The sequence below is a fragment of the Bombina bombina genome, chromosome 4 (genome assembly GCF_027579735.1).
Source record: "Bombina bombina isolate aBomBom1 chromosome 4, aBomBom1.pri, whole genome shotgun sequence".
NCBI lineage: Eukaryota > Metazoa > Chordata > Amphibia > Anura > Bombinatoridae > Bombina > Bombina bombina.
In genome coordinates, this window is record NC_069502.1 from 1,053,400,688 (window position 1) to 1,053,427,124 (window position 26,437).

Below are 26,437 nucleotides of genomic sequence, written 5' to 3' on the forward strand. Positions count from 1 at the left end.
TTCCTTAAAGGGACAGATATCTGCTCTGTCTATCCTGTTACACAAGCGTCTGACACCTATACCAGACGTTCAGGCGTTTGCACAGGCCCTAGTTAGAATCAAGCCTGTCTACAAACCTGTGGCTCCTCCATGGAGTCTAAATTTAGTTCTTTCAGTTCTTCAAGGGGTTCCGTTTGAACCTTTGCATTCCATAGATATTAAGTTATTATCTTGGAAAGTTTTGTTTTTGGTAGATATTTCTTCTGCTCGAAGAGTTTCTGAATTGTCTGCTTTGCAGTGTAATTCACCCTATCTGGTGTTCCATGCAGATAAGGTTGTTTTGCGTACCAAACCTGGTTTCCTTCCAAAAGTGGTTTCTAATAAGAATATTAACCAGGAAATTATTGTTCCTTCTCTGTGCCCTAATCCAATTTCTAAGAAGGAACGACTGTTACACAATCTTGATGTGGTTCGTGCTTTAAAATTCCATTTAAAGGCAACTAAAGATTTCAGACAAACCTCATCTTTGTTTGTTGTCTATTCTGGTAAGAGGAGAGGTCAGAAAGCGACTGCTACCTCTCTTTCCTTCTGGCTGAAAAGCATCATCTGATTGGCTTATGAGACTGCTGGACAGCAGCCTCCTGAACGAATTACAGCTCATTCCACTAGAGCTGTGGTTTCTACATGGGCTTTCAAGAATGAGCCTTCTGTTGAACAGATTTGTAAGGCAGCGACTTGGTCTTCACTGCATACATTTGCCAAATTTTACAAATTCAATACTTTTGCTTCTTCGGAGGCTATTTTTGGGAGAAAGGTTTGCAAGCAGTGGTGCCTTCCGTTTAGGTTACCTGACTTGTTCCCTCCCTTCATCCGTGTCCTAAAGCTTTGGTATTGGTATCCCACAAGTAAGGATGAATCCGTGGACTGGATACACCATGTAAGAGAAAACAGAATTTATGCTTACCTGGTAAATTACTTTCTCTTACGGTGTATCCAGTCCACGGCCCGCCCTGGCAATTAAGTCAGGTTCAAATTTATTTGTAAAACTACAGTCACCACTGCACCCTATGGTTTCTCCTTTTTCTCCTAACCGTCGGTCGAATGACTGGGGGGGCGGAGCCTGAGGGGGAGCTATATGGACAGCTCTGCTGTGTGCTCTCTTTGCCACTTCCTGTAGGGAATGAGAATATCCCACAAGTAAGGATGAATCCGTGGACTGGATACACCGTAAGAGAAAGTAATTTATCAGGTAAACATAAATTCTGTTTTATTTAAATTATATTTAAGTTGGGGGGGTTAGGGTTAGACTTAGTTTTAGGGGTTAATAACTTTAATATAGTGGCGGCAACGTTGGGGGCAGCAGATTAGGGGTTCATAAGTATAATGTAGGTGGCGGCGATGTCCGGAGCGGCAGATTAGGGGTTAATAATATAATGCAGGTGTCGGCAATGTGGGAGGCGGCAGATTAGGGGTTAATAAGTGTAAGATTTGGGGTGTTTAGACTCAGGGTTCATGTTAGGGTGTTAGGTGTAGACATAAAATGTATTTTCCCATAGGAATCAATGGGGCTGCGTTAGGAGCTGAACGCTGCTTTTTTGCAGGTGTTAGGTTTTTTTCCAGCCGGCTCTCCCCCATTGATTCCTATGGGGAAATCGTGCACAAGCACGTTTAGCCAGCTCACTGCTAACGTAAGCAGCGCTGGTATTGAGGTGAGATGTGGAGCAAAATTTTGCTCTCCGCTTAATTTTCTGTGGCTAACGCCAGGTTTGTAAAAACCTGTAATACCAGCGCTGTCTGTAGGTGAGCGGTGAGCATAAACTGTACGTTAGCACCGCACACCATTACTGACAAAACTCGTTATCTAGCTGCCTGTTTCCCCCCCCAATTTTTCAGTTTTTTTCCAGGCCTTCCCATCTCTAGGCTGGACTTGTAATTTGTATGTGACGATGCCAGCAGTGTTGTTGTTACCACCCAAACATTGAAAGGTAAATTATGTTTTATTTCCTCCAGGTTTAATGAGTTATTTGTAAGCGGTGACTACAAGGCTGCAGCGATTTTTGCAGCAAACAGTCCTAGGGGAATTCTCCGAAATTTGGACACTATGGAAAGATTCAGAGGTATGCAGCATGTCTTGGAATGATGTTGATATGTTTAAATGAAATATCCTGTTTTTTTGTTTTTGTTTTGCTGTCGATTGGGAAGTGTTAACTTGCAGCACATTACTTAACACCTTGTTAAAAGGGTACTGTAAAATGATTTACCTTTAATGTGTTTCTAATGACTTGTTATATCCGCAGCAGAGTATAAAATGTATAAGAAGTTGCTCCTTTAGGTTTATTTGTGAAGACATAGAAGACATAGTCGGTTTTGTTATTTAAAACCACAATCCAATAGACTTGGCTGAGCTTGCAGAGAAATCAGATCTCCTTATTGCTTCCTTATCTCATCTCTGTCTGTAAATCGAACAATTGAAAATTAACATTTTATTACTTATCACTCATAGCCCCCCACTGGCAGTGTAATTTCTTCCGCTGGCTATGTTTGCACAGCTTTTCTATAGCAAATACTTGAGTACATTGTCAGAATAGGTGTGGATACTGCAGGTAAAGGAGTTATTTTAAGTACCAAAATAAAGGTAAAGGAATAGTTTCCAGTACACTGGACATAATTTAATTTCTGTGCAATCTGCCATGAACAGAAGGACAAACAAGGCATAAGAGGTTGTGTTTACTTGTTCTATTTGTCCTAAAAAGATGCTGTGTCACAAAATAGACATTAAGCTCAAATTTTAATTCCCTATAAATGCTTAGATTACAAGTGGAAATGAAGACATTTAGCATAAAACGGACCTACCTATGTTCCTCAGCTGACTGCACTACGACTAGCCATGAGGTTGAGAGGCCTTTATGCCCTGACTGTTAGTGTTGTTAAAGCTGCCGCATATATATCCCCCCAGGACCCTGGGTTACCAAACCAATTCAATTGTAACTGGACAGTTCCTTAATCCATCTCTGTAGTAACTAGTTTGTTCCCATAATGACGACCGCAACTCATATTCTCTTGTTGGAAGTTGAGGCCCTTCTACACTCACATTTCAAGAAAATCTCTAAAGTATGGGACACTGAATTTGAGAACCTTCGGACTATTATAAGATCTTTTACTACTCCGGCAAGTAAAACTAATGAGCCAAGACTTGCCAGAAGAAGAACCCAAACAGAGCTGTGCAACACACTACAAGATCTAGTGAAACTGCCATTGAAGTTTACTGATGCAAATACTAGCCCAGTGTGTGCACAAGGTGTTTTGAAGGAACATGGGATCCAAGTGTGCAGTGCAGGCTTTCCATTCCATTCTCACAGGCGGCCATCCCCCCTAGTCCTACAACGTAGGCCAACGCAGGAATGGAGCAGACTATTATATTTAACAACCGCAGTGGCAGCGACAAACCTACCCCTGACCCAAATGTCGAGATAAAGCAGCTTTATGTTCGGGTAGCAATAGAAGGATCGGCACCTTACTTGTTTGAAGATGTTGCTATACTACAGGGACCCCCATGCAGGCAGGCCCTAGATGCTTACCGTACCGCACTGCTATTACTGGAAGTGGACAGTCGGTCCCACTCAATCGGGTTGAGACACACAGAAGAGGGTGTAGGTTCAGATCGCAGCCACGTCATCCTAAGTTTCCCGGGGGCAATGGATGAACAGGTGAGCAATAGACTGCCTATGTTGGCGCTCTCCCCTGAAAATCCCCAGTTTAAAGGCAGAATAGCAGATTACGCGAAGCATATGACCTCATTGATGGCGCACTGGGACTTGTGACCTGCTGAAATTATAGGACCGGTGTCTGGGTCAGTTACTCACTCACACCTTGCTATAGAAGACGGACAAGGCACTTGCTGGGAAAAATCCGTCTTTCTGGTGAGCATGAGGCAGGCAGGAGAGCAGCTGAGGGGAATACCACCTCTTACACGTTACACTTTGTTCGTACAGACACTAGATAAATCCAGAGTAGGCTAAATTATATGCTGTCATTGCACCGGTTTCTACATACATCGGCAGACATATCTTTTTGAACATTCTGTATAATTTTTACTTTGGCAAACACAATGTTAAATGGCAAGTATTTACCCTGGGAGGCCTAACATACGCGGATCATCAAGGTACTTTTTCTCCGCGCCACTAGTTCTCTGGCCATAGATGCTGGCTAGCTGCTATTTGCCTGATGTACACGCCGATTTTAGAATGGTTAAAGGGACTAGAAATATACACTGAATGTCATGTACATAATTGTAAATGTTTTTCCCTCTTGGCGCTGAGAGACGTTTAAAGAGCATGGGTCGCTAGTATGCAATTATATCCTTATAACGCTTCATAACCTTGAGGCTCTCTGTGGACCTCACCTACCATAACGGAGGGTCATAGAATAGTACTATTATATCACTTTTGTATCTGTGGCTCTGATATTTTAAGTCATCTCCCTGGGCTATAGTGCACAGATTATGCAGAATAATTCCCACAACAGCTTTGTCTTGCTCATTTTGCAATCTATATAGTGTATATTTTGCCCTCACCTCATTGATGGCTCTTACGTAAGATTAGTCAGTACTCAATCTGTACATATGGGGCCCCTGTATATACATCACTTCTGAATATCCATCTCTATTATTATCCAAATAGAGGAGATACCCTCATAATCCCCACAACATTGGTTGTAATTAGGAATCAACTATGCAAATGTATACTGATAGTCTGCTGCCTATGGGATAAAGATGACTATTCCATTTCAAATAAGACATCTCCGCTATACTTGACCATTATATAGAATATTATTAGAGTCTCCTTCACAGTGTCTTCCCCCTACAACTCCAAAAGGCCCCTCTCATGTAAAATCTTAGTAAATTATATACAGTCAATTATTCCTGACTTGCTATTTAACAATACATTTATGAATGTGAATATATTAGTATTCAGTTTACTTTAATTTAGATATGGTAGTCAGCAATATTGATAATGAGGATAATGCACTAACTATCTGAGGTTCTAGGATGCCGTTGATATCCCTATCCTACTTAGTCAATAATTATTCAGTACCCTACAGCTTAGTCTTGCGCTAATATTTGTTCAAGGGCTTACAGAACGAGTCCACATGTTCTGAACTATGTTTAAGTTCATGTTATAGTAATACTCATTGTGCCTACCACATGCCCCTTCTCAGCACTAAAGTTATTACCCACTTAAGAGGTACCTCATGTAAGATATTTTGTATGATGGGTTTTACTCCCTATATGTCCCTGTATCCTAACATTGGCCTGACAAGCTAAATACATATAAATATATGTATCAAGATAATATGTATCATGAACTAGTAGTTTCTATCTGGGGTCCAAAAGTGGCCACTTTGTTGTTTTTCTCCTTCCCCTAAAAATCCCTATTCTGACTCATACTCTCTTTTACGGGGTCCAAGAGAGACCTCTATTTATCATGGAGGAAATCATTTTGTCTGATTTTACATCATATCTGAAGGGGATATTCCTTAATTGAAAAACTGAGGTTTAATTTCATTTTCATAACTGGGCAAGTTACATTTGATATATATATGTTTGTTGTGATTTGTTTTTGTCCTAGGCCTGTCTTGTTCTTTACAACCTCACTAAAAACTATAAAAAAATAAATAAATAAAGTATTACATGCCCATCCCAGTCAAATACATTGTCGTATACCATATCCCTTTAATACAATGTTAAAACTTTTGTTTTTAAAATACAAATTAGGATTATTCTCTGTACATTTCTGTGTTTCTTTTACATATTGCATTGTATTTTTTCTATGTGAAATAAGCCTGTCGTTTTCAGAAACTGTGAAGTACAGGAGAGATCCGTGTCTGAAGCTCTCTCACAACTCTCATTGCATTCTTTAGGCATTTTACACCTGCCTTCATGTGAAGTTTGCTCAAAAGTCTTAATACATTCTTTTAACTGACAGAAAAGTCAGGTGTATTAAACTAGACACAAATACAAGTTAAACTGTAGTGAAAACTTCATTTTAATTTGTATTTGCTGCAAACTTCAAATGCATATCAGTCCTGGGTGCTGCCCTGTTAACCTCACTATCCCATGTGTGATTCTCTGTCCCAGGGAGACTTGTTACTTTAAATGGGAGGCAGCTTTTACCTCTCTGGGCCTTCCACCCTTTTTTTCTTAAAGAATTAAGTGAGTTCAGCCCCTTTAAGTCAGCAGTATAATTACTCTGCAGGCTGTGGAGTTTTTAAGAATCTGTCCTCAATCACTATGATCACAATCGGGTCCACGTTTAGGAACACAATTTTTCTATGGCTATCATTTGGGTATAAAGTTTTTTGAGATGAGGTCAACAACCTTAACTTTAATAGCTCCTGATGTTGCTTAATTTTCTAGGAAACTTAGAAACCCAACCCCAGCCCAGATAGTGTACCCTTTCCTCCATCATAATGCCCAGGCTCAAGCCACAGGCTTCTGTTTTAACAGTTCATCACATCATCTTGCATCAAGGCTTGGGTTCCATTTTAATGGCCATTATAGTGCAAACATTACATACTCTAGTCTAGATAATGTAATGTTAGCACAAGCAACCCTGCAAATCTATCTCTCACTGCTGAGTGGTTCATCTGCAGCTTCCCCTTTTGACCAACAGTTCTGTGCAGCTCCCAAATGGGAATTTTAACTATGTGTTTAACCCATTTGTGGGGATTAAATGCATAGACTTACAGGGTCACTCGTACTAAAAGGCCCTTTAAAAGTGTTGGGAGGAATTGATTTACCCTTTTACTTTCCAAATTTGTTTAGACTTACTAGGGCTGATGGGTTTATCGGTTAATTTAATAAACTGGGCATGTATTAACTCAAACATTCAAGGACTGATAACAAACAAATAATTGTTTTTAAAAGAAAAAGGGACCAATGTTTTGAAGCTGTAAGATAGGTACAGTTGAAAGAAACATGCAAACATTTTAGGCAAATGGTTATACATCATATGTCTCCTTCAGTAACAGTAAAAGGTTCTTAAAAGGGACATGATACCCTAATGTTGAAGCACATGCAAGTGCTGCAGCATAGCTGTAAAACGCGGACTAGAAAATATCACCTGAACATCTCTATTTAAAAAAGAAGATATTTTACCTCAAATTTCCTAAGTATTCACTGTGAATATAAGCAGCCAATCATGATGCTTGTCCTAGGACTTGCTAGGGAATGTGCATCTGTCATGTGCAGGCACAGTCATGTTATTTTCCTATTCAGGTTAGAGGGACATTCCGGTAAAAATATAAATGCACATAGATGACTAACAACATTGAATAGAAACATATTTGCAATAGACATGTAATGGCAAAAATGCTTCTAGTAAAAATTATCACTGTTTTAGTGTTAACATTTCTCTTACATGGTGTATCCAGTCCACGGATTCATCCTTACTTGTGGGATATTCTCAATCCCTACAGGAAGTGGCAAAGAGAGCACACAGCAGAGCTGTCCATATAGCTCCCCTCAGGCTCCGCCCCCCCAGTCATTCTCTTTGCCGCTCTAACAAGTAGCATCTCCACGGGAGTGTAAAGAGTATGTGGTGTTAGATTTGTAGTTTTTATTTCTTCAATCAAGAGTTTGTTATTTTAAAATAGTGCCTGTTTGTACTATTTACTCTGAGGCAGAAAGTGATGAAGATTTCTGCTGAGAGGAAAAAGATTTTAGCATGTTGTAACTAAAATCCATTGCTGTTCCCACACAGGACTGTTGAGTACCAGAGAACTTCAGTTAGGGGGAACAGTTTGCAGGCTTAACTGCATAAGGTATGCTCAGTCACTTTTTTTCTAACAAGACTTGGCAATGCTAGAAGACTGACAGAAATCCCTATGTGGGAAGGTAAGCCATATTCTGAGACTCAGTATAGAAGGATGGCTTAGTTAAAAGGGCTTAAATCACTGGTGGACACTGTTATGGGGCAAATCGATTATTTTTTACTATAATCTGACATTTGCACAAGTGTTTATTATGTTTGGAACACTTTTTAGGGGTTTTATACGCCTGACATAATTTTAGACACCTAATTTGGCTTAGGAAGGCCCCACAACTCCGGAGTGAAGATGGAGGGGGCCTAATTTTCGCTCCTCAGTTGCACAGTTCTTTTGCAAGACAGCTTCATGCAGCTTCACATGTAGAGTCCAGAGATTGCAGGAGGACTACAGGAAGGTTTATTTTCGTTCCAAAACTAATCCCCAAGGAAGGTAGTGTGTTAAACCGGTGGCCAGCTTCAATTTGCTCCGGTTTGGGCAATAAGGGGTTAATTGGCTTGAAACTTGGTGTACAATCATTTCAAAGCATTAGGATCATATGGTGTAAATTTCATAATGATCGGATGTTTTTTTTTTGAGATTTGGTAAAAAAGTGTGTGCTTTTTATTATTTAAAGGCACATTAACGTTTTTTCAAAAAGTGTATTTTTCTGTATTTGAGTGCTATCTAAGTCTGTCTAACATGTCTGAGCCTACAGATAGACCTTGTTCTATGTGTTTAAAAGCCATGGCGGTACCCCCATTGCAATTGTGTTTACAGTGTGCTAAGGTATCTAAACATTTTAATGACCATGCAGTGACACTTAAAAATGTAGTCGAAGATGATTCTTTGATGGAAGGTAATGAGAATAGTCCTCCTTCCTCTCCCCATGTGTCGACACCAGTTACGCCCGCGCAAGCGTTGCCTAGTACCTCTAGCGCATTGTGCCCTATTACATTACAACAATTAGCAGCAGTCATGGATAATTCCTTTGCGGCATTTCTATCCAAACTGCCAGTTTTTCCAAAAAAGCGTGCTAGCTCAGTTTTAAGAACAGAGGATGAGCAATCAGAAGCTTTGGATGATTTATCTGTTGTGCCCTCACAACACTCTAAAGTGGCAGTGAGGGATGGTCTGTCCGAGGGAGAAATTTCTGACACAGGAAAAGTTTCTCAGCGGGCAGATTCAGATTCCTTAGCGTTTAAATTTAAGCTGGAACACCTCCGCGTCCTGCTTAAGGAGGTTTTAGCTACGCTGGATGATTGTGACCCCATGGTGGTCCCAGAAAAATTGTGTAAAATGGACAGGTTTTTAGAGGTCCCTGTATACACTGATGCGTTTCCGATCCCGAAGAGGGTGGCGGATATTGTGACTAGGGAGTGGGAGAGACCAGGTGTACCTTTTGTTCCCCCTCCTATCTTTAAGAAAATGTTCCCCATAAATGACCCCAGGCGGGACGCGTGGCAGACGGTCCCTAAGGTAGAGGGAGCAGTTTCAACACTTGCTAAGCGTACAACTATACCAATAGAAGACAAGTTGTGCTTTTAAATATCCTATGGATAAAAAAATTGGAAGGTTTGCTGAAGAAAATGTTTGTTCAGCAAGGTTTCCTTCTTCAGCCAATTGCCTGCATTATTCCTGTAACTACTGCAGCGGCTTTTTGGGTTGAGGCACTGGAGGAGTCGCTCCAGAGGGAGACTTCATATGACGAAGTCATGGATAGAATTCAGGCTCTAAAGCTGGCAAATTCTTTTATCACAGATGCCGCTTTACAATTATCTAAGTTAGCGGCGAAAGATTCTGGTTTTGCCATTATGGCGCGGAGAGCGCTTTGGCTCAAATCATGGTCGGCTGACGTGTCGTCCAAAACAAAATTACTAAATATTCCTTTCAAGGGAAAGATCCTTTTTGGTCCCGAGTTGAAAGAAATTATCGCGGATATCACTGGGGGGAAGGGCCATGCCCTCCCGCAGGATAGACCATTTAAGGCCAAAAACAAGGCTAATTTTCGCTCCTTTCTCAACTTCAGGAGCGGACCTGCTTCAACCTCTGCTGCCGCAAAGCAAGAGGGTAACGCTTCACAGCCCAAAGCAACCTGGAAACCCTTGCAGGGCTGGAATAAGGGTAGCCCCCGATCCGGGACCGGATCTAGTAGGGGGCAGACTTTCTCTCTTTGCTCAGGCTTGGGCAAGAGATGTTCCAGATCCCCTGGGCATTAGAAATTGTGGCTCAGGGGTATCTTCTAGAATTCAAGGACTCTCCCCCAAGGGGAAGGTTCCACATTTCTAGTTTGTCTTCAGACCAGACAAAGAAACAGGCGTTCTTACGCTGTGTAGAAGATCTTCTAAAGATGGGAGTGATTCACCCAGTTCCAATTGCAGAACAAGGACTGGGATTTTACTCAAACCTGTTTGTAGTTCCCAAAAAGGAGGGAACTTTCAGGCCAATCCTGGATCTAAAAAATCTAAACAAATTCCTCAGAGTTCCATCTTTCAAAATGGAAACCATTCGGACAATCTTGCCGATGATCCAGGAAGGTCAATATATGACTACCGTGGATCTAAAGGATGCGTACCTACATATTCCTATCCACAAAGATCATCATCAGTTCCTAAGGTTCGCCTTTCTGGACACGCATTACCAGTTCGTGGCCCTTCCTTTTGGGTTGGCCACCGCTCCCAGAATTTTCACAAAGGTGCTAGGGTCCCTTCTAGCGGTTCTAAGACCGCGGGGCATCGCAGTAGCTCCTTACCTAGACGACATCTTAATTCAGGCGTCGTCTTTCCACAGAGCCAAGGCTCATACGGACATTGTTCTGGCCTTTCTAAGGTCTCACGGGTGGAAGGTGAACGTCGAAAAAAGGTCTCTGTCCCCGCTCACAAGGGTTCCCTTCCTGGGAACACAAATAGACTCGGTAGAAATGAAAATATTTCTGACAGAGGTCAGGAAGTCAAAACTTTTGAATACTTACCGAGTTCTTCATTCCATTCCTCGGCCTTCTGTGGCTCATTGCATGGAGGTAATCGGTTTAATGGTTGCGGCAATGGACGTAGTCCCTTTTGCCCGAATTCATCTAAGACCACTGCAACTGTGCATGCTCAAACAGTGGAATGGGGATTATGCAGATTTGTCCCCTCAAATACAAATGGACCAGAAAACCAGAGACTCTCTTCTCTGGTGGTTGTCTCAGGATCACCTGTCTCAGGGAATGAGTTTCCGCAGACCGGAGTGGATCATTGTCACGACCGATGCCAGGCTGTTAGGCTGGGGTGCGGTCTGGGACTCCCTGAAAGCTCAGGGTCTATGGTCTCGGGAAGAATCTCTTCTCCCGATAAACATTTTGGAACTGAGAGCAATATTCAATACGCTCCAGGCATGGCCTCAACTAGCGGAGGCCAAATTCATCAGATGGGCGGAGGATCACTCCTGCCATCTATCTGCAATTCACATCCCAGGAGTAGACAACTCTGAGGCGGATTTTCTGAGTCGTCAGACTTTCCATCCGGGGGAGTGGGAACTCCACCCGGAGGTTTTTGCTCAGCTGACCCAGCTATGGGGCATTCCAGAATTGGATCTGATGGCGTCCCGTCAGAACACCAAACTTCCCCTTTACGGATCCAGATCCAGGGATCCCAAGGCGGCATTGATAGATGCTTTAGTAGCGTCTTGGTCATTCAGTCTAGCTTATGTTTTTCCACCGTTTCCTCTTCTCCCTCGGCTAGTAGCCAGAATCAAACAGGAGAAGGCTTCGGTAATTCTGATAGTGCCTGCGTGACCACGCAGGACTTGGTATGCAGACCTAGTGGACATGTCATCGGCTCCACCATGGAAACTGCCTTCGAGGCAGGATCTTCTAATTCAAGGTCCATTCAAGCATCCAAATCTAGTTTCTCTGCAACTGACTGCTTGGAGATTGAACGCTTAATTCTAGCTAAGCGTGGGTTCTCTGAATCAGTTATAGATACTCTGATCCAGGCCAGAAAGCCTGTCACCAGGAAAATTTAACATAAGATATGGCGGAAATATCTTGTTGGTGCGAATCCAAGGGTTACTCGTGGAGTAAGGTTAGGATTCCAAGGATATTGTCTTTTCTCCAAGAAGGATTGGAGAAAGGTTTGTCAGCTAGTTCCTTAAAGGGACAGATATCTCCTCTGTCTATCCTGTTAAACAAGCGTCTGGCAGCTGTACCAGACGTTCAGGCGTTTGCACAGGCCCTAGTTAGAATCAAGCATGTCTACAAGCCTGTGGCTCCTCCATGGAGTCTAAATTTAGTTCTTTCAGTTCTTCAAGGGGTTCCGTTTGAACCTTTGCATTCCATAGATATTAAGTTATTATCTTGGAAAGTTTTGTTTTTGGTAGCTATTTCTTCTGCTCAAAGAGTTTCTGAATTGTCTGCTTTGCAGTGTAATTCACCCTATCTGGTGTTCCATGCAGATAAGGTTGTTTTGAGTACCAAACCTGGTTTCCTTCCAAAAGTGGTTTCTAATAAGAATATTAACCAGGAAATTATTGTTCCTTCTCTGTGCCCTAATTCAGTTTCTAAGAAGGAACGACTGTTACACAATCTTGATGTGGTTCGTGCTTTAAAATTCCATTTAAAGGCAACTAAAGATTTCAGACAAGCATCATCTTTGTTTGTTGTCTATTCTGGTAAGAGGAGAGGTCAGAAAGCGACTGCTACCTCTCTTTCCTTCTGGCTGAAAAGCATCATCCGATTGGCTTATGAGACTGCTGGACAGCAGCCTCCTGAATGAATTACAGCTCATTCCACTAGAGCTGTGGCTTCCACATGAGCTTTCAAGTATGAGGCTTCTGTTGAACAGATTTGTAAGGCAGCGACTTGGTCTTCACTGCATACATTTGGCAAATTTTACAAATTCGATACTTTTGCTTCTTCGGAGGCTTTTTTTGGGAGAAAGGTTTTGCAAGCAGTGGTGCCTTCCGTTTAGGATTACCTGACTTGTTCCCTCCCTTCATCCGTGTCCTAAAGCTTTGGTATTGGTATCCCACAAGTAAGGATGAATCCGTGGACTGGATACACCATGTAAGAGAAAACAGAATTTATGCTTACCTGATAAATTACTTTCTCTTACGGTGTATCCAGTCCACGGCCCGCCCTGTCAATTAAGTCAGGTTCAAATTTAATTTTGTAAAACTACAGTCACCACTGCACTCTATGGTTTCTCCTTTTTCTCCTAACCGTCGGTCGAATGACTGGGGGGGCGGAGCCTGAGGGGAGCTATATGGACAGCTCTGTTGTGTGCTCTCTTTGCCACTTCCTGTATGGATTGAGAATATCCCACAAGTAAGGATGAATCCGTGGACTGGATACACCGTAAGAGAAAGTAATTTATCAGGTAAGCATAAATTCTGTTTTTTCTCTGCATGTGCATGTGAAGAATTGTTAGATATTGTCAGTCCACCAGCATTTTAAATACTGCAGCTGCTCAGAATGCTAGTGGGGCTTGTATTATATCAGCAATTAAGAAATTCAGTCATTACCAGATGATACATTCGCCTTAGGCTCTCTGAGCAAGTGCTGTGTTTAAAATGCTGGTTTACGGTGCATAGTTAAATACACTTTTGAAACAGCTCCAGCTTTTATTAGAAGCATTTTTGCTAATACATGTAGGTTACAAAAATGCTTCTATTCAAAACTGAAATGCATCAATGTGGATTACAATTTTGGCTGGAATGTCCCTTTAAGTAAGTTCTATTGTCTCTCATTACAAAGCAAGGGGACAATATTTCTACAAATTTTTTTACATTTTTGCCTCAAGCTTGTCGCACTAATAGATATAGAGATAAAAATGAAATACACAACATAATATAGCTAACTTCTTTTTTATGAACAATCTATGTGCACCATGTTTAAGCCATGTAATACAAGTCACACTCTCCACTTTACACCAAATTTGACGCAACACTTTTCGCACCAATTATGACGCAAACTCCTAAACAACCCACACACTAGTGAATTTTTCAACCAATTTTGATTGGAATATGCATGATCACATGATTTATGCCATCAGCCCATCTGATTCAAATATACATTTTAAACTATCACTATTGAATCAAATTGCTCAATACTTTTGTCATTGATCTCTCATCAGAACTTGTAAGTGCCATTCGTTACATTGTGTATTATACTTTGAAAGTATGTATATGTGAAATTAGTATTAAAGATAAACATTGATGCTGACACAGTGTAATATTTAAGATAAGGATTTTAAAATTCTAATTCATGTTTGATTCAATAGAATCTTAAGCTGATAGCTCAAAGGGATAGCCCACCTAACATCAGAAATTAAAATCCCCTCTTTACTAGCATGCTATTTTCAGTGCATTTCTTCCTTCCCTTGAATTTCTTTTTCAGTAAGAAATGTCATCTTATATGCCAGCCCATTTTATAACACCTGTGAAGGGTACATAGAGAAAACTGGCCCAGCTATTAAAATATCCATTGATTGCAAATAAATACATATGATACTCTGATTACATGTTTTATTTGCAATTATTCCTGCTCAGAATAATAATACATTTACACTATATACATATAGGGGTATAAATAAACACAGAGATATGAAAGACAACATTGTTTAGAACAAAAAAGGAATTTAGGGACATGTAAATATGTTTGCAAAAGATTTCTGACATAACACACACACACACACAGAAACACACACACACACACACATATATATATATATATATATATATATATATATATATATATATATACAAGTATGTGCATATATATATATATATATATATATATATATGTACAAATTCTAGTATTAATAATCATTTTTAAAAAAAATATGAGATAAAAGAATATCATGACTTCTAGAAATACAAATACACATTAAATATAAAAATTAACTTTTCTTCTTAAAAGGGAAGAGTCCACAGCTGCATTCATTACTTTTGGGAATTCAGAACCTGGCCACCAAGAGGAGGCAAAGACACCCCAGCCAAAGGCTTAAATACCTCCCCCACTTCCCTCATCCCCCGGTCATTCTTTGCCTTTGGCAGAGAAGTGTCAGAAGTTTGAGATAGTCTCTTATGGAGGGTAGTACTCTTCACTATGGGACTGGAGTTTTAAGTAATCCTTTCAGTCTCTCAGTGAGAACATGGATGAAAGTTAGAGTCCGGAGATGCAGGGGGGGTTCTTCTGCGAAGCCATCCTGACACAGATTAACCACGTTGACGAGTTTCGCTGCCTACCTTTCTTCACTCAAATCCATGTCAGAAGTGAGGCTACTATCTGTCACACTTGAAGGGCCGTGTTCCTGTTCCACGGCATAGATTCCACTAAGATCTTTTCATTTTATTTCAATATGGGAATGTAATGTTAACGAAACAAGGTAGGGTCCCAGTGGGACTCCTTTTATCTTAATAAGGAATCATGGGTTAATATCTCCTGAGGGGTGTTATTGAACAGGGGGGACTTTTAATCATGTTTGTTATATGGTTCTATCTGCAATTGTAGCTTTACTTAGGCTCACGGCCTTTACGGAACATAACAGCCTTCTTTTAATGACGCAATCTTTCCAGATTACGCACCCTTTTTGTGACTGGAACGGTGCAGCTCGTGACGGGTGCGGTTACATTGTTTTTTCACTTCCGTCTGCTGACTGTGTGCGACCGAGAGAGTTTAGCTCGTGGGTTGTCTGGTTCACAAGAGGTGGTGAGTGCCCCAGCCATTGGGGGTGTTAAGGGGTGCCAGTTAGTTTTATCTTTTTGTAATTCCAAGATTATGGAGGATTCTGATATGTGCGAAACGGATGCCTCCGATACGGAAGATGTGTCTTGTGATGAATATGAAATGGCCCAGGTAATTAATGCCCATCAGTTATGTTTCGGGTGCTGTTCTAGAGTACTCTCTTCTCCTGAGTCTGGGAGCTTAGAGTGTGTTGAGCCATCTGCCTTCGAGGTTTCTATGATCTGTGAGGCACGTGCCCAAGACCCTTTCCTGGCTACGTACGCAGGTATCCCTATGGCACCTATTCTACGAAGAGTGGCTTGTTTCCTGCCGGAGGTTACGGCACGGTTCTGCATGGCCATTTCGATGGCGCTGTCTCATTTATATCTCCCAAGTGAAGTATTCTCCGATACTGTGCGTGTTCCGTTAACCTAGGCCCATCGAGCGTGGGATCGCCCGATTCAGTTCGGCCTTCCGGTGAAACTTTGGCCCCTGAGGCTTTAGGGGCCCCAATCTTGGAGCCAAGGTCTCTAGCAGATTCGGCGAGAGATGATTTTGCCTTCCGTTATAGGCTGGCTCGCCTTAGACATGTTTTGGCAATGTTAGAGGATCCCAGTCCTATTGGGCAGAGGGATCTGAGGCCTTAGAAGTTTGATGGCAAAATCGATATGACATTAGGGGATGAAGCACTTGTTGAATATTAGAATTTTAGTCTCTAGTTCATTAATCGATCCTTTGGGACAAATTGTCTTGGACCTTGAACAGTTTCAGAGTGCTCTTCTACCAGGCTGGTACTGGGTTAATGTCACCTTTGTGGTGCTGAGGATGCCTCTAGGCCTATTCTATGGACTCTGGGCTCGGATCCTACTGATGTATGAGGCCTGTGGTTTATATGCAACTTTTCCAGACGGAGGGTTGTGCGTATCACTCTAAGGGTGGTCGATTTGGGCTACTCGCTATGATTTTGCTTTGGCAGACGACTCTAGGTTCTTCAGGTCCCCGAAACTTAGAACCGTTATTTCCTTTAAATGGAAGTTGGGAGATGTGTGTGACCTGTTTGGTCTGATGTACCGGGTGATTAACATTTGGTTTTCACTCGAGGTTCTTCCAGACACTGACTCATTAGCCTAAGGCTCTCTTTCTTGCGATAGCGGAGCTTCATCCTTCTCCTTTTTTGGGGGATCGTCTGGTCGGCTGTGCGGGCATGGTTTTCTCTGTTCCGAGTCATGTTACTCTGAGAGGTGGTGTGCAGGAGTTCTCTGCCTTCTGTGGGAGTTGCAACTCCAACATTTGCTTGGTCAAGGTAGTTTTCCTTGCATAATAGCTTTTTCAAGCTCTCTGACTGTCGTCTATTTCAGCTAACACCCTAGGTCGGACTACGGTGTGTTGCGTCCTCGATGTTATGCTAGCCTTGGGGCTTGTAAGTAGCAGTGTCGAGGTTGGGTTAGGAAGTTGTCCCTTTTTCCTAGATACTCCGTTTGAAGTTTTGTGGGCGATGCCTTCCGTTACTTCTCTGAGATGGCGAGCAGGGCCCTGGATTATCATTTCCTTCAGGTATGATGTTACCCTGCCTGGGTATAACATGTTGCCGCTTGCCTACAAGATTTCTTGCGATCCATTTCACTGGATGCTGATTCTCAGACTGTTCAGGAGTCCTTTGTGACTCTTGAGTTTAAAGCTATCTAGATCGTCAGATCTATGGCCTCTAGAGTGCGCTCCTCCTTGGAGGAGGCAGTTAGGGTTCTCTCTGAGATTGGATTTTTTCATCATCCATGTTGAGAACCCTGGCCTGGTTCTCGTCTCTCTGTGGATGGGTGTGGACGGTTTGGTTCGCACTTAAAGTTGTGGTGTGGCCGAGGGGTCTTGCCTCTATGGTAGGTTTTTTTTTTCGTTGTTCATTCCCTTCTCTTTCAGAGTAGGGTTTGGGTTCTCCGGGTTCGGAATTACCTTAGAATCATGGAGTCCTGGGGGGTCCTTGGTCCTGCCTTGCAGGGTTTTTTCCCTTCCTGTGTTTCAGGGTCCTGGGATGGAAGCTGGGATGCAGTGTATGGTTCCTCCTTTCCCGCAGCAGGAGACTGAGGGTTTTGCTCCCATGGCTTCTTCTAATATGTGTATCCAATATATGGATGGTGAGGCTTTTGGGGGACTTCTTCCCTTGGGAAGTGTGCCCTTTTGCGTCCACGACTGCGTATAGGGAGTCTCATAGCCGAACACAATGTTTCTTTGACTCACGGTAGCATGCTGTTTGTAGCAGGGGTCTAAAAGGAGATTTTGTTCCTCGTTGATCCTCTCTTCTCTCCTGTAGTCTGGGACTCTTGTCTTCAGTGTTTTGACTAGCCTTAGGACTGGGACCGTTATCCTAGAGGGAAGGTAAGGGAACGGTTACTCTACGCAGTGTTGACCGTTATGCTGTTGGCCCTTTCCTTGAGGGAGGACTTTGGATGTCCTCCTTCTTTCTACCGGCGTCTGGTGCTGGGAGGTAGCGCTCCTTGGAGCCGCTATTCGTGGGGCTCTACGCCCTTGGAGCTGGACAGCTAGCTCAGCATACTATTGCACTGTGGCTACTCTGCACTGTAGCAAACCGAGGGTTGCAAGTTAGATCCCCGGCGAGGTCTACTCAGCCTTCTTTCTTCGAGGTTGATAAGATGAGCAGCACCCTGAGTCCCTTAATGGGTATTAGCCGCACTTTACAAGAACATTCATGTTTTAATGGAACCATCCACAGCGATTTGCTTAGTGATGGTGTATCCAGTTACAGCTACTTGCTTTTTTATGGATGCTAACTAGCTTGATGCGCCTTTAGCAGGTTTTGAGTTAGCGATAGGCTAGCCTCCTGTTAGAGGCTGGTCTTTTAGAGTTCCTGTTCAGACATTTTGAGTTTCTCTGCGAGAGCTCTATTCTAGCTGCTGGGATTTTTATCCTGTTTCTGCTGTTTCCACCTATCTAGCCTCCAGATCTAGATATATTATGGAGCATCGGGGGACTTATGAATTTCCTGGAGTACCTTAGGGTATGGTATGGGATTGAGGGACATGAGGGGTTCTGCAAGTCATTTTGAGGACATGTTCCCTGTGTATGGATCCTTCTTTTTGGGTCCTTGTGTTCTAGGGAGTTTGTCTCCCTGGGCGTTGCCTTTGTAAAGACAACCATGGGTTGCTTTTTGGTGTTGAGTGGGAAATGTTCCTTTGGATTTCCTGGTCTCCGGTTCCCTTTTGGGGGGCAGATGCGGTCCTTATCTTTAGCCGGGTACCTTCTTGGGAGTCGTGTCCCGTGGGGCAGACGCTTCGGAGGTTGTTTGGACCTGACGGACTCTGGGTCTTTAGTTTGGCTTTGCCAGTGGTGTAACTGATGTGGTTACTTGGGCTCGGGTTTTTCTCTGCATTATTTGTACTTTTTTTTTTTTTTTTTTGGGTGTTAAGTAATTCAGGCTGGGGTGCCTTTCGAAGGGGCCGCCTTTTGTACCCACCCATTATTGCATTCATTGTCCTCTAGCTTGGGTATTGTTTTCTCAAAAGTAATGAATGCAACTGTGGACTCTTCCCTTTTAAGAAGAAAAACATAAATTATGCTTACCTGATAATTTCATTTTCTTCTGAAGGGAAGAGTCCACAGCTCCCGCCCGTGCTTTTATCTCTATGAGGCGGCTGTAAATTTTTTGTTCTTCTGGCACCTTTTTTCACCCTGATATTTCTCCTCCTACTGTTCCTTGTTCCCTTGGCAGAATGACTGGGGATGAGGGAAGTGGTGGAGGTATTTAAGCCTTTGGCTGGGGTGTCTTTGCCTCCTCCTGGTGGCCAGGTTCTGAATTCCCAAAAGTAATGAATGCAGCTGTGGACACTTCCCTTCAGAAGACAATGAAATTATCAGGTAAGCATAATTTATGTTTTCTATCAGACATTGTTTGTTGAAGTATAAATGTAGCTATTTCTTGGACATTAACAGATGAAAAATAAAAGATTAGCTTTAGAGAAATGTGCTTGTTCATAGACAGTAATGAAATGGTATAAATAAAGTTGGGAAAACCCGAATAACCGCGGCATTGATGACTGTTAGTTAACACCAGTCCGATGCTCTTCGCACCGTACTTGACGCACGTGTTTTTGACGGCTTTTTTGATAAATAAGGGTATCATATTCATATCCGCGTCAGCGATGTCTCGTGAGCATATTGACGCCGGTGAATGCACTGAGATGGACGCTTTGATAAATTGACCCCTAACTGTTTACATAGCACTTACTCTAGTAAGCTGAAGAAATTTTGAGGTAAGATAACTTCCCTTTTTACATAGAGATTCTCAGGTGATATTTTCTTGTCAGCTTTTTACAATTATGCTGCATCACTTTCAAGTGATTTAGTATATGGGTGTTATGTCCCTTCAAATATTAATGGAGTTGTAAGATAATATAATGGGATGGAACTAGTTTATGACTGGGAATGTTATTGTGGAATTTTGATAAAGTAGAATAAAACAGAAAAAGAAATATGGATAATTTGAACACTCCCAGCTATTCACATTCTTTTCAAATTCATCTGCACTTGCCAGTAATTTGATATAATTGGTATATTAATAACCACAGCACAGCTGATAAGGGAAGAACGTCTAATTCTAAGCAGAAGGAAATGTTCAGTCTTTGCTTATGGGTATTATTCGTTTCAGAGGTGATTACACAGGTTCTGCAGTATATTTGTAGCCATAATTGACCGTGTTTTAAGAATATCTCTGATACAGTATCATAAATCACCTAGTGATATTCCAATTTGGAAACAATTTGCCATTTTACAATGTTAGGCAACTTTATAAGAAATGGAAATTCAATTAAACCTTAATAAGCACATAAATTAATGTTTGACAAATACTGGGGGACTGGAAGTCATAACTTCCCAATTTGTATTACACAAACACCATTTTCTGGTTTGATATACACTTGATATATTAAATAATATGCCAGAAAATCCATATAATCTTTATTCACCCTTTTATTCAGAAGTATTAGTCAACATTGTACAAAATGTACTTGTTTCATGGTAATTAAAGGGGAGGTATGAAAATATGTTGAACTTTGGTCTAATTTTTCTAATTCTTTTTTTAAAGGTACAGTAAAGACCTTGAGATTTGTATATGAAATGTTTGGTTATGTGTAATGAAGCAATATACGTTCATTATTTATTTTTCCCCTTTTCATGTGATTTATCTGTGAAAATTGAGGTTTTTCTAATTCACATAACTTGAAATGCACCCTGCTGACGTCTGAAGACTAACTCGGCTACATATATGTCCCTAATTGGATTTAAATGATAACAACTGCAAACCAATGCACTTTATTACTAACTTTATGACACTGGCTAGCATTGCTGTCTAAAGACTAAAACCCAGATTGGCTCCTTTAAATAAGGAAAATGATAAAATTATGTTAAACTATTAAAAAATGTTTACACTTGGCCGAAATGTCTTGTAATTATAATGCACTGTCACTTTCAATATGAACCAGAACTTGCCGCAGGTATCTGCATACATGTTGCTATGAATTTAAAACACCAAAAATATGCCAAAAAGATTTTAGTCTTTTGATCATGTCACAAGTCTCACCCAGGCTCCTCCTACTATTTCCTGGGTGCCATAATACAAGAAACAGATTCACAGCACCACTGGGCAGAAAACGCGCATCAGTAATTTGTTGCTGCAAAAGCAGTTTAACGCTTTTCATTAGCCGATTAAGCATCTTTATTTGTACTACATTTTGTTAAATTTGACTTTTATATACAGTTACTTTCATTAAAACTAACTTATTTCCTGTGTAATTTTAAGCTAGCAAAATATCTTATTTTATTTTAAAATGTTATTTTTATCATAAGTGTGAATATAATGTAATGTGCCCCAGGCAATCCCCCCTATCATCTGTGCTTTGTCCTCCCCAACAAAATTATATTGCACAAAACATGTGAAATGTATCTCCTATAAATGTTCCTAAAATCTGTATAAGAACATATGCAGCTTCAATAAAGAGTCTCTGAATAAAAAAAAACCCTGTACTAACTGAATTATAACGGTGATGTCACATGCACATAAGCCTAGATTACAAGTGGAGCATAAATACGCTATTTTTATGGTGTGCTAACATCACTAGAGCACACTCCATAGCGCTCACATATTTTTTTCCATATTACAAATAGAAAGTAAAATGTTAGAGCTCAAGTGAAAGCCTCGTGCACTAACAACTTGAGGTCAGATAGCGCAGCCATGCTAAATCCCCTAACTAATAGACTTCTATGAGGTGCGCTACAAAACTCATGTCTGGCTTTGCGCTTGAGAGAGCAAAAGTATTGCAAACCTCAAAATGACTATAAATACACCTCCCACCTCACTCGCACCTCAGTTTTACAAATTTTGCCTCCTTATGGAGGTGGTGAAGCAAGTCATGCTTGATTTCTTCTGTGATAGGCGCTTCTAAGCATTTCGAAGCCCAATTCCTCTCTGAGTACAGTGTTTGTCTGAGTGATATGAAGGGAGTATTGCCTGATAACATAATGTTTTCGCCTATGAGAAATCTATTCTAAGGCTCTCTGTAAATCGGTCGCAGGGATTCATCTGCTGCCTCCGTTTATTATACTCCTCTACCATTACCTCTGCTGATATGTTTCAGTACTGGTTTGGCTGTCTGCTATATGTGGATGGGTGTCTTACATGGTAAGTATATACTTTTATTATATAAGACACTCTCAGCTATAGATTGGGCACTTTTTAAGTAAAGTTGTTATATATTGTTTGTATACATGCCTTGAGTCAGTAATTCAGTGCTCTTTTTTAGTGACTTTATTTGTGGCTATTTGTCAAGGTTGGTAGAGTCTGTGAAACATACAGGTTGTTTTGGAGCTAGTAATTTATTTATAAATTAGGATGCTAAGTATTATGTTAGTATCATGGAATGTTGATAATCACATTTTATGCAGCTATAATAGCAGTATCCATTAGGCTTTATTTTGGTACATTTAGTTTTTTTGTATATACAATCAAAATTCTTACCTGCTTTTTAGAGTGATAGGTGTTTTAGAAATCCTCTTCAGCTTTGCATGTCGCACATGTGATGATGCTATTTATGTCATAGGGTGACGTGTCATCTTTGTGTGCCATTTTTTTTATGAATCAGTTTTCTTTTTTATCATTTTTTTCGCTCTGTTTCCCATTCTCTCAAGCCTGTTATATATTTATCATATATAGGAGCATGAATATAAATTTGCAGAATTAATTTATTTTTAATTTTTTTCTAATTTTTTTTTTTGTAATTATGTCTCAAACTGAACATGCCTCTGATGTTACCATAGGATTTGAGCTGCCTAAACAGGTATTTCTTTTACAAGATATGACGAGTCCACAGATTTCATCCTTACTTATGGGATATCGCCTCCTGGTCAGCAGGAGGAGGCAAAGAGCTCCACAGCAGAGAGGTAAAGTGAGGTGTAAGTTTAGATTCTTCAATCAAGAGTTTTTTATTTTTTAAATGGTGCCAAAGTGTACTATTTTTCTGATGAGCAGTTATAGTTTTATGATTCTGGGAACTTGAGGGTTTTTGGCCCCTCTGTGCCTGCCATAATGTTACTGCTATGCTGAGATGGTCTTAGAGAGATTTTAACTAAGGCCCTTCTATCTTCACAGGACCTCAGGAGGAAGGTTAGACCCCCTGACACTGTGAGTCTCTCATGCTGTTCCTCAGCATGCAGGTAAGTGCAGTCTGTTTCTGTTTTTTTTTTGCACTATAAGAAAGGAAAGTGACATTCTCAGAACGGTCTGTACTTTTATTTTCTCAGGGGACATGAGGCTATTATGTCGAGGATGTATGAGAACCGACATAGAGCGTTATCCAGACACTCTAGTATGATTGCGCTGGGATATGAAAGAGATATGTGCAATCTTTATTCAGACACTCTAGCAAGATGAATTTAACTAGAAGTGCTGAAACGTTAATCTGGCATGTATGTGTTACAGGCGTGTTTTTCAATTTTATTGTGGAGAGGGCTGACATTGGGAGTTACGGAGCCGTAGGAGTTAAGTTCTCACTTTACTCAGAGGCTTTGGCCTGCATAGACGTTTTTCTTTTTCCCGGGTTCTGACGCCCACAAGGGGCGGGGCATTGTACTGGCGCGCTTTAGCGCAGTTGTACCGCTTGTCATTACGGCTGCTTCGTACACTTGTTTATGAGAGAGCTTACACAAGTGATCGTAAAAAAACACGCTGCTTCAGTGAGGACAGGTAGGAGCCGCAGCAGAGCTGCGGCGTGGTGACTGATACATTTTCTGGTTTTTGTTATGTGGAATAAACGGATCACTCACTAATAGAGGATTGTGAAAAGATTACTATCTGATATATATTCATCAAGCAATGTTCACATAAACGTTTTTTATTAAAGACACATTACTTTACAAAAAGTTAAGATTTTTTACTCTTATATTTTTCAGTGTGCCTGACCAAGCTTGCCTTTTTCTGTTCAGGTTGTCAAAATGGATGACCTTCTTTTACAACCGACGGCCTGCATTGTACCAGTCACAACTGCGGCTGCCTTTTGGTTTGAGGCCTTAGAAGAGTCTCTTAAGACTGAGACTTCTTTAGAGGAAATAATGGATAGAATTAAGGCCCTTAAAGGGACAGTAAACCTTAAAATAATAATAATAATAATTATAATTATAATAATGTTATATAATTCTGCACATAGTGCACATTTAAGTGCTATAGTTCTAAAACTCTTTTTTCTCTTTTAATATGTAAAAATTATGGCACAGGAGCGAGCTGCACTTAGTGCTATGGCGCGGTCGGGCCGGGCTGTGACTATACAGCTGGCCCGATGCGCTGACTAAATATTACAGACCCCCTCAGCAGAGAGCAGAGAGCGGGTCTGTAAAAGCGCCATAATTTTTACATATTAAAAGAGAAAAAGGGTTTTAGAACTATAGCACTTAAATAATGTTATATAATTCTGCACTATGTGCAGAATTATATAACATTATTTTTAAGGTTTACTGTCCCTTTAAGCTGGCTAATTCTTTTGTTACGGATGCCGCCTTTCAGATAGCCAAATTGGCGGCTAAGAATGCAGGATTTGCCATTCTAGTGCGCAGAGCCTTATGGTTAAAATCTTGGTCTGCGGATGTGTTCTCTAAATCCAAACTTTTGGCTATTCCTTTCAAGGGGAAGACTCTATTCGGGCCTGACTTGAAAGAGATAATTTCTGACATTACGGGAGGTAAGGGTCATCTTCTACCTCAGGATAAAACGTCTAAGCAGAGGGGTAGACAGAGTAATTTTCGTTCCTTTTGAAATTTCAAGGGTGCCCCCTCTTCCTCTTCCACTAAGCAGGAAGGGAACTTTGCACAAGCCAAGTCCATCTGGAGACCCAACCAGACAAGGGTAAACAACCCAAGAAGCCCGCTGCTGCTCCCAAGACAGCATGAAGGGGCGGCCCCCGATCCGGGACCGGATCTAGTAGGGGGCAGACTTTCTCTCTTTGTCCAGGCTTGGATAAGAGACGTTCAGGATCCCTGGACACTGGAAATCGTGTCTCAAGGGTATCAGTTGGAGTTAAAAAATTCCTTCCCAAGGGGAAGGTTTCTTCTTTCACGATTATCTGTAGACCAGATAAAAAGAGAGGCGTTCTTACGTTGTATAAAAGACCTCTCCACTATGGGAGTAATTTGTCCTGTTCAAAAACAGGAACAGGGACAGGGATTTTACTCAAACCTTTTTGTGGCTCCCAAAAAAGAGGGAACGTTTCGACCCATTTTAGACCTCAAGAGTTTAAACAAGTTCCTCAGAGTCCCATCCTTCAAGATGGAGACGATTCGGACAATTCTTCCATTGATCCAGGAGGGTCAATATATGACTACCGTGGACTTAAAGGATGCTTATCTTCATATTCCTATCCACAAAGATCATCACCAGTTTCTAAGGTTTGCCTTCCTGAACAAACATTTTCAGTTCGTGGCTCTTCCTTTCGGGTTGGCCACGGCACCCAGGATCTTCACGAAGGTTCTAGAGTCTCTGCTGGCGGTTCTCAGACTGCGGGGCATTGCAGTGGCGCCTTATCTGGACGATATTCTGACCCAGGCGCCGTCTTATCAACTGACAAAATCTCATACGGACATGGTTCTGTCCTTTTTAAGGACTCACTGGTGGAAGGTAAATCTAGAAAAGAGTTCACTAATTCCACAGACAAGGGTTCCTTTCCTGGGAACTCTAATAGATTCTATAGCCATGAAAATTTTCTTGACGGAGGTCAGAAAATTAAAGATTTTGAATACATGCCGAGCCCTTCAGTCCAATCCTCGGCCATCAGTGGCTCAGTGCATGGAGGTAATTGGATTGATGGTGGCGGCAATGGACATCATTCCTTTTGCTCGTTTTCATCTCAGACCGCTACAACTGAGCATGCTCAAGCAGTGGAATGGAGATTATGCAGATTTGTCTCCTCAGATAGATAGGATGGGGAGCAGTCTGGAATTCCCTGAAGGCTCAGGGTGTGTGGACTCAGTCGGAGTCTCTACTTCTAATCAATATTCTGGAATTGAGAGCAATATTCAATGCGCTTCAGACTTGGCCTCAGTTGGCTTCGGCCAAATTCATCTGATTTCAGTCGGACAACATCACGACTGTGGCTTACATCAATCATCAGGGAGGAACAAGGAGTTCCTTAGCGATGACAGAAGTGTCCAAGATAATTCGGTGGGCGGAGGCTCACTCTTGTTATCTGTCAGCAATCTACATCCCAGGAGTGGACAACTGGGAGGCGGATTTTTTGAGCAGACAGACGTTTCATCCGGGGGAATGGGAACTCCACCTGGAGGTCTTTGCCAGTCTGATACTCAGGTGGGGCAGACCGGATTTGGATCTGATGGCGTCTCGTCAGAATGCCAAGCTCTCAAAGTACGGATCCAGGTCCAGGGAGCCTCAGGCTGAACTGATAG

General features: G+C 41.5%; 1 protein-coding gene across 1 annotated transcript in view; it reads left to right on the top strand.

Annotated features, from left to right (window-relative positions):
• The window catches only part of CLHC1 (clathrin heavy chain linker domain containing 1), a 114,089-nt gene that overhangs the window by 43,325 nt on the left and 44,327 nt on the right, over window positions 1-26,437 (top strand). Inside the window, exon 7 of the mRNA XM_053709342.1 lies at window positions 1,990-2,096. Coding sequence (XP_053565317.1) covers window positions 1,990-2,096 — 107 coding nt within the window. The remainder of the gene's footprint in view (window positions 1-1,989; window positions 2,097-26,437) is intronic.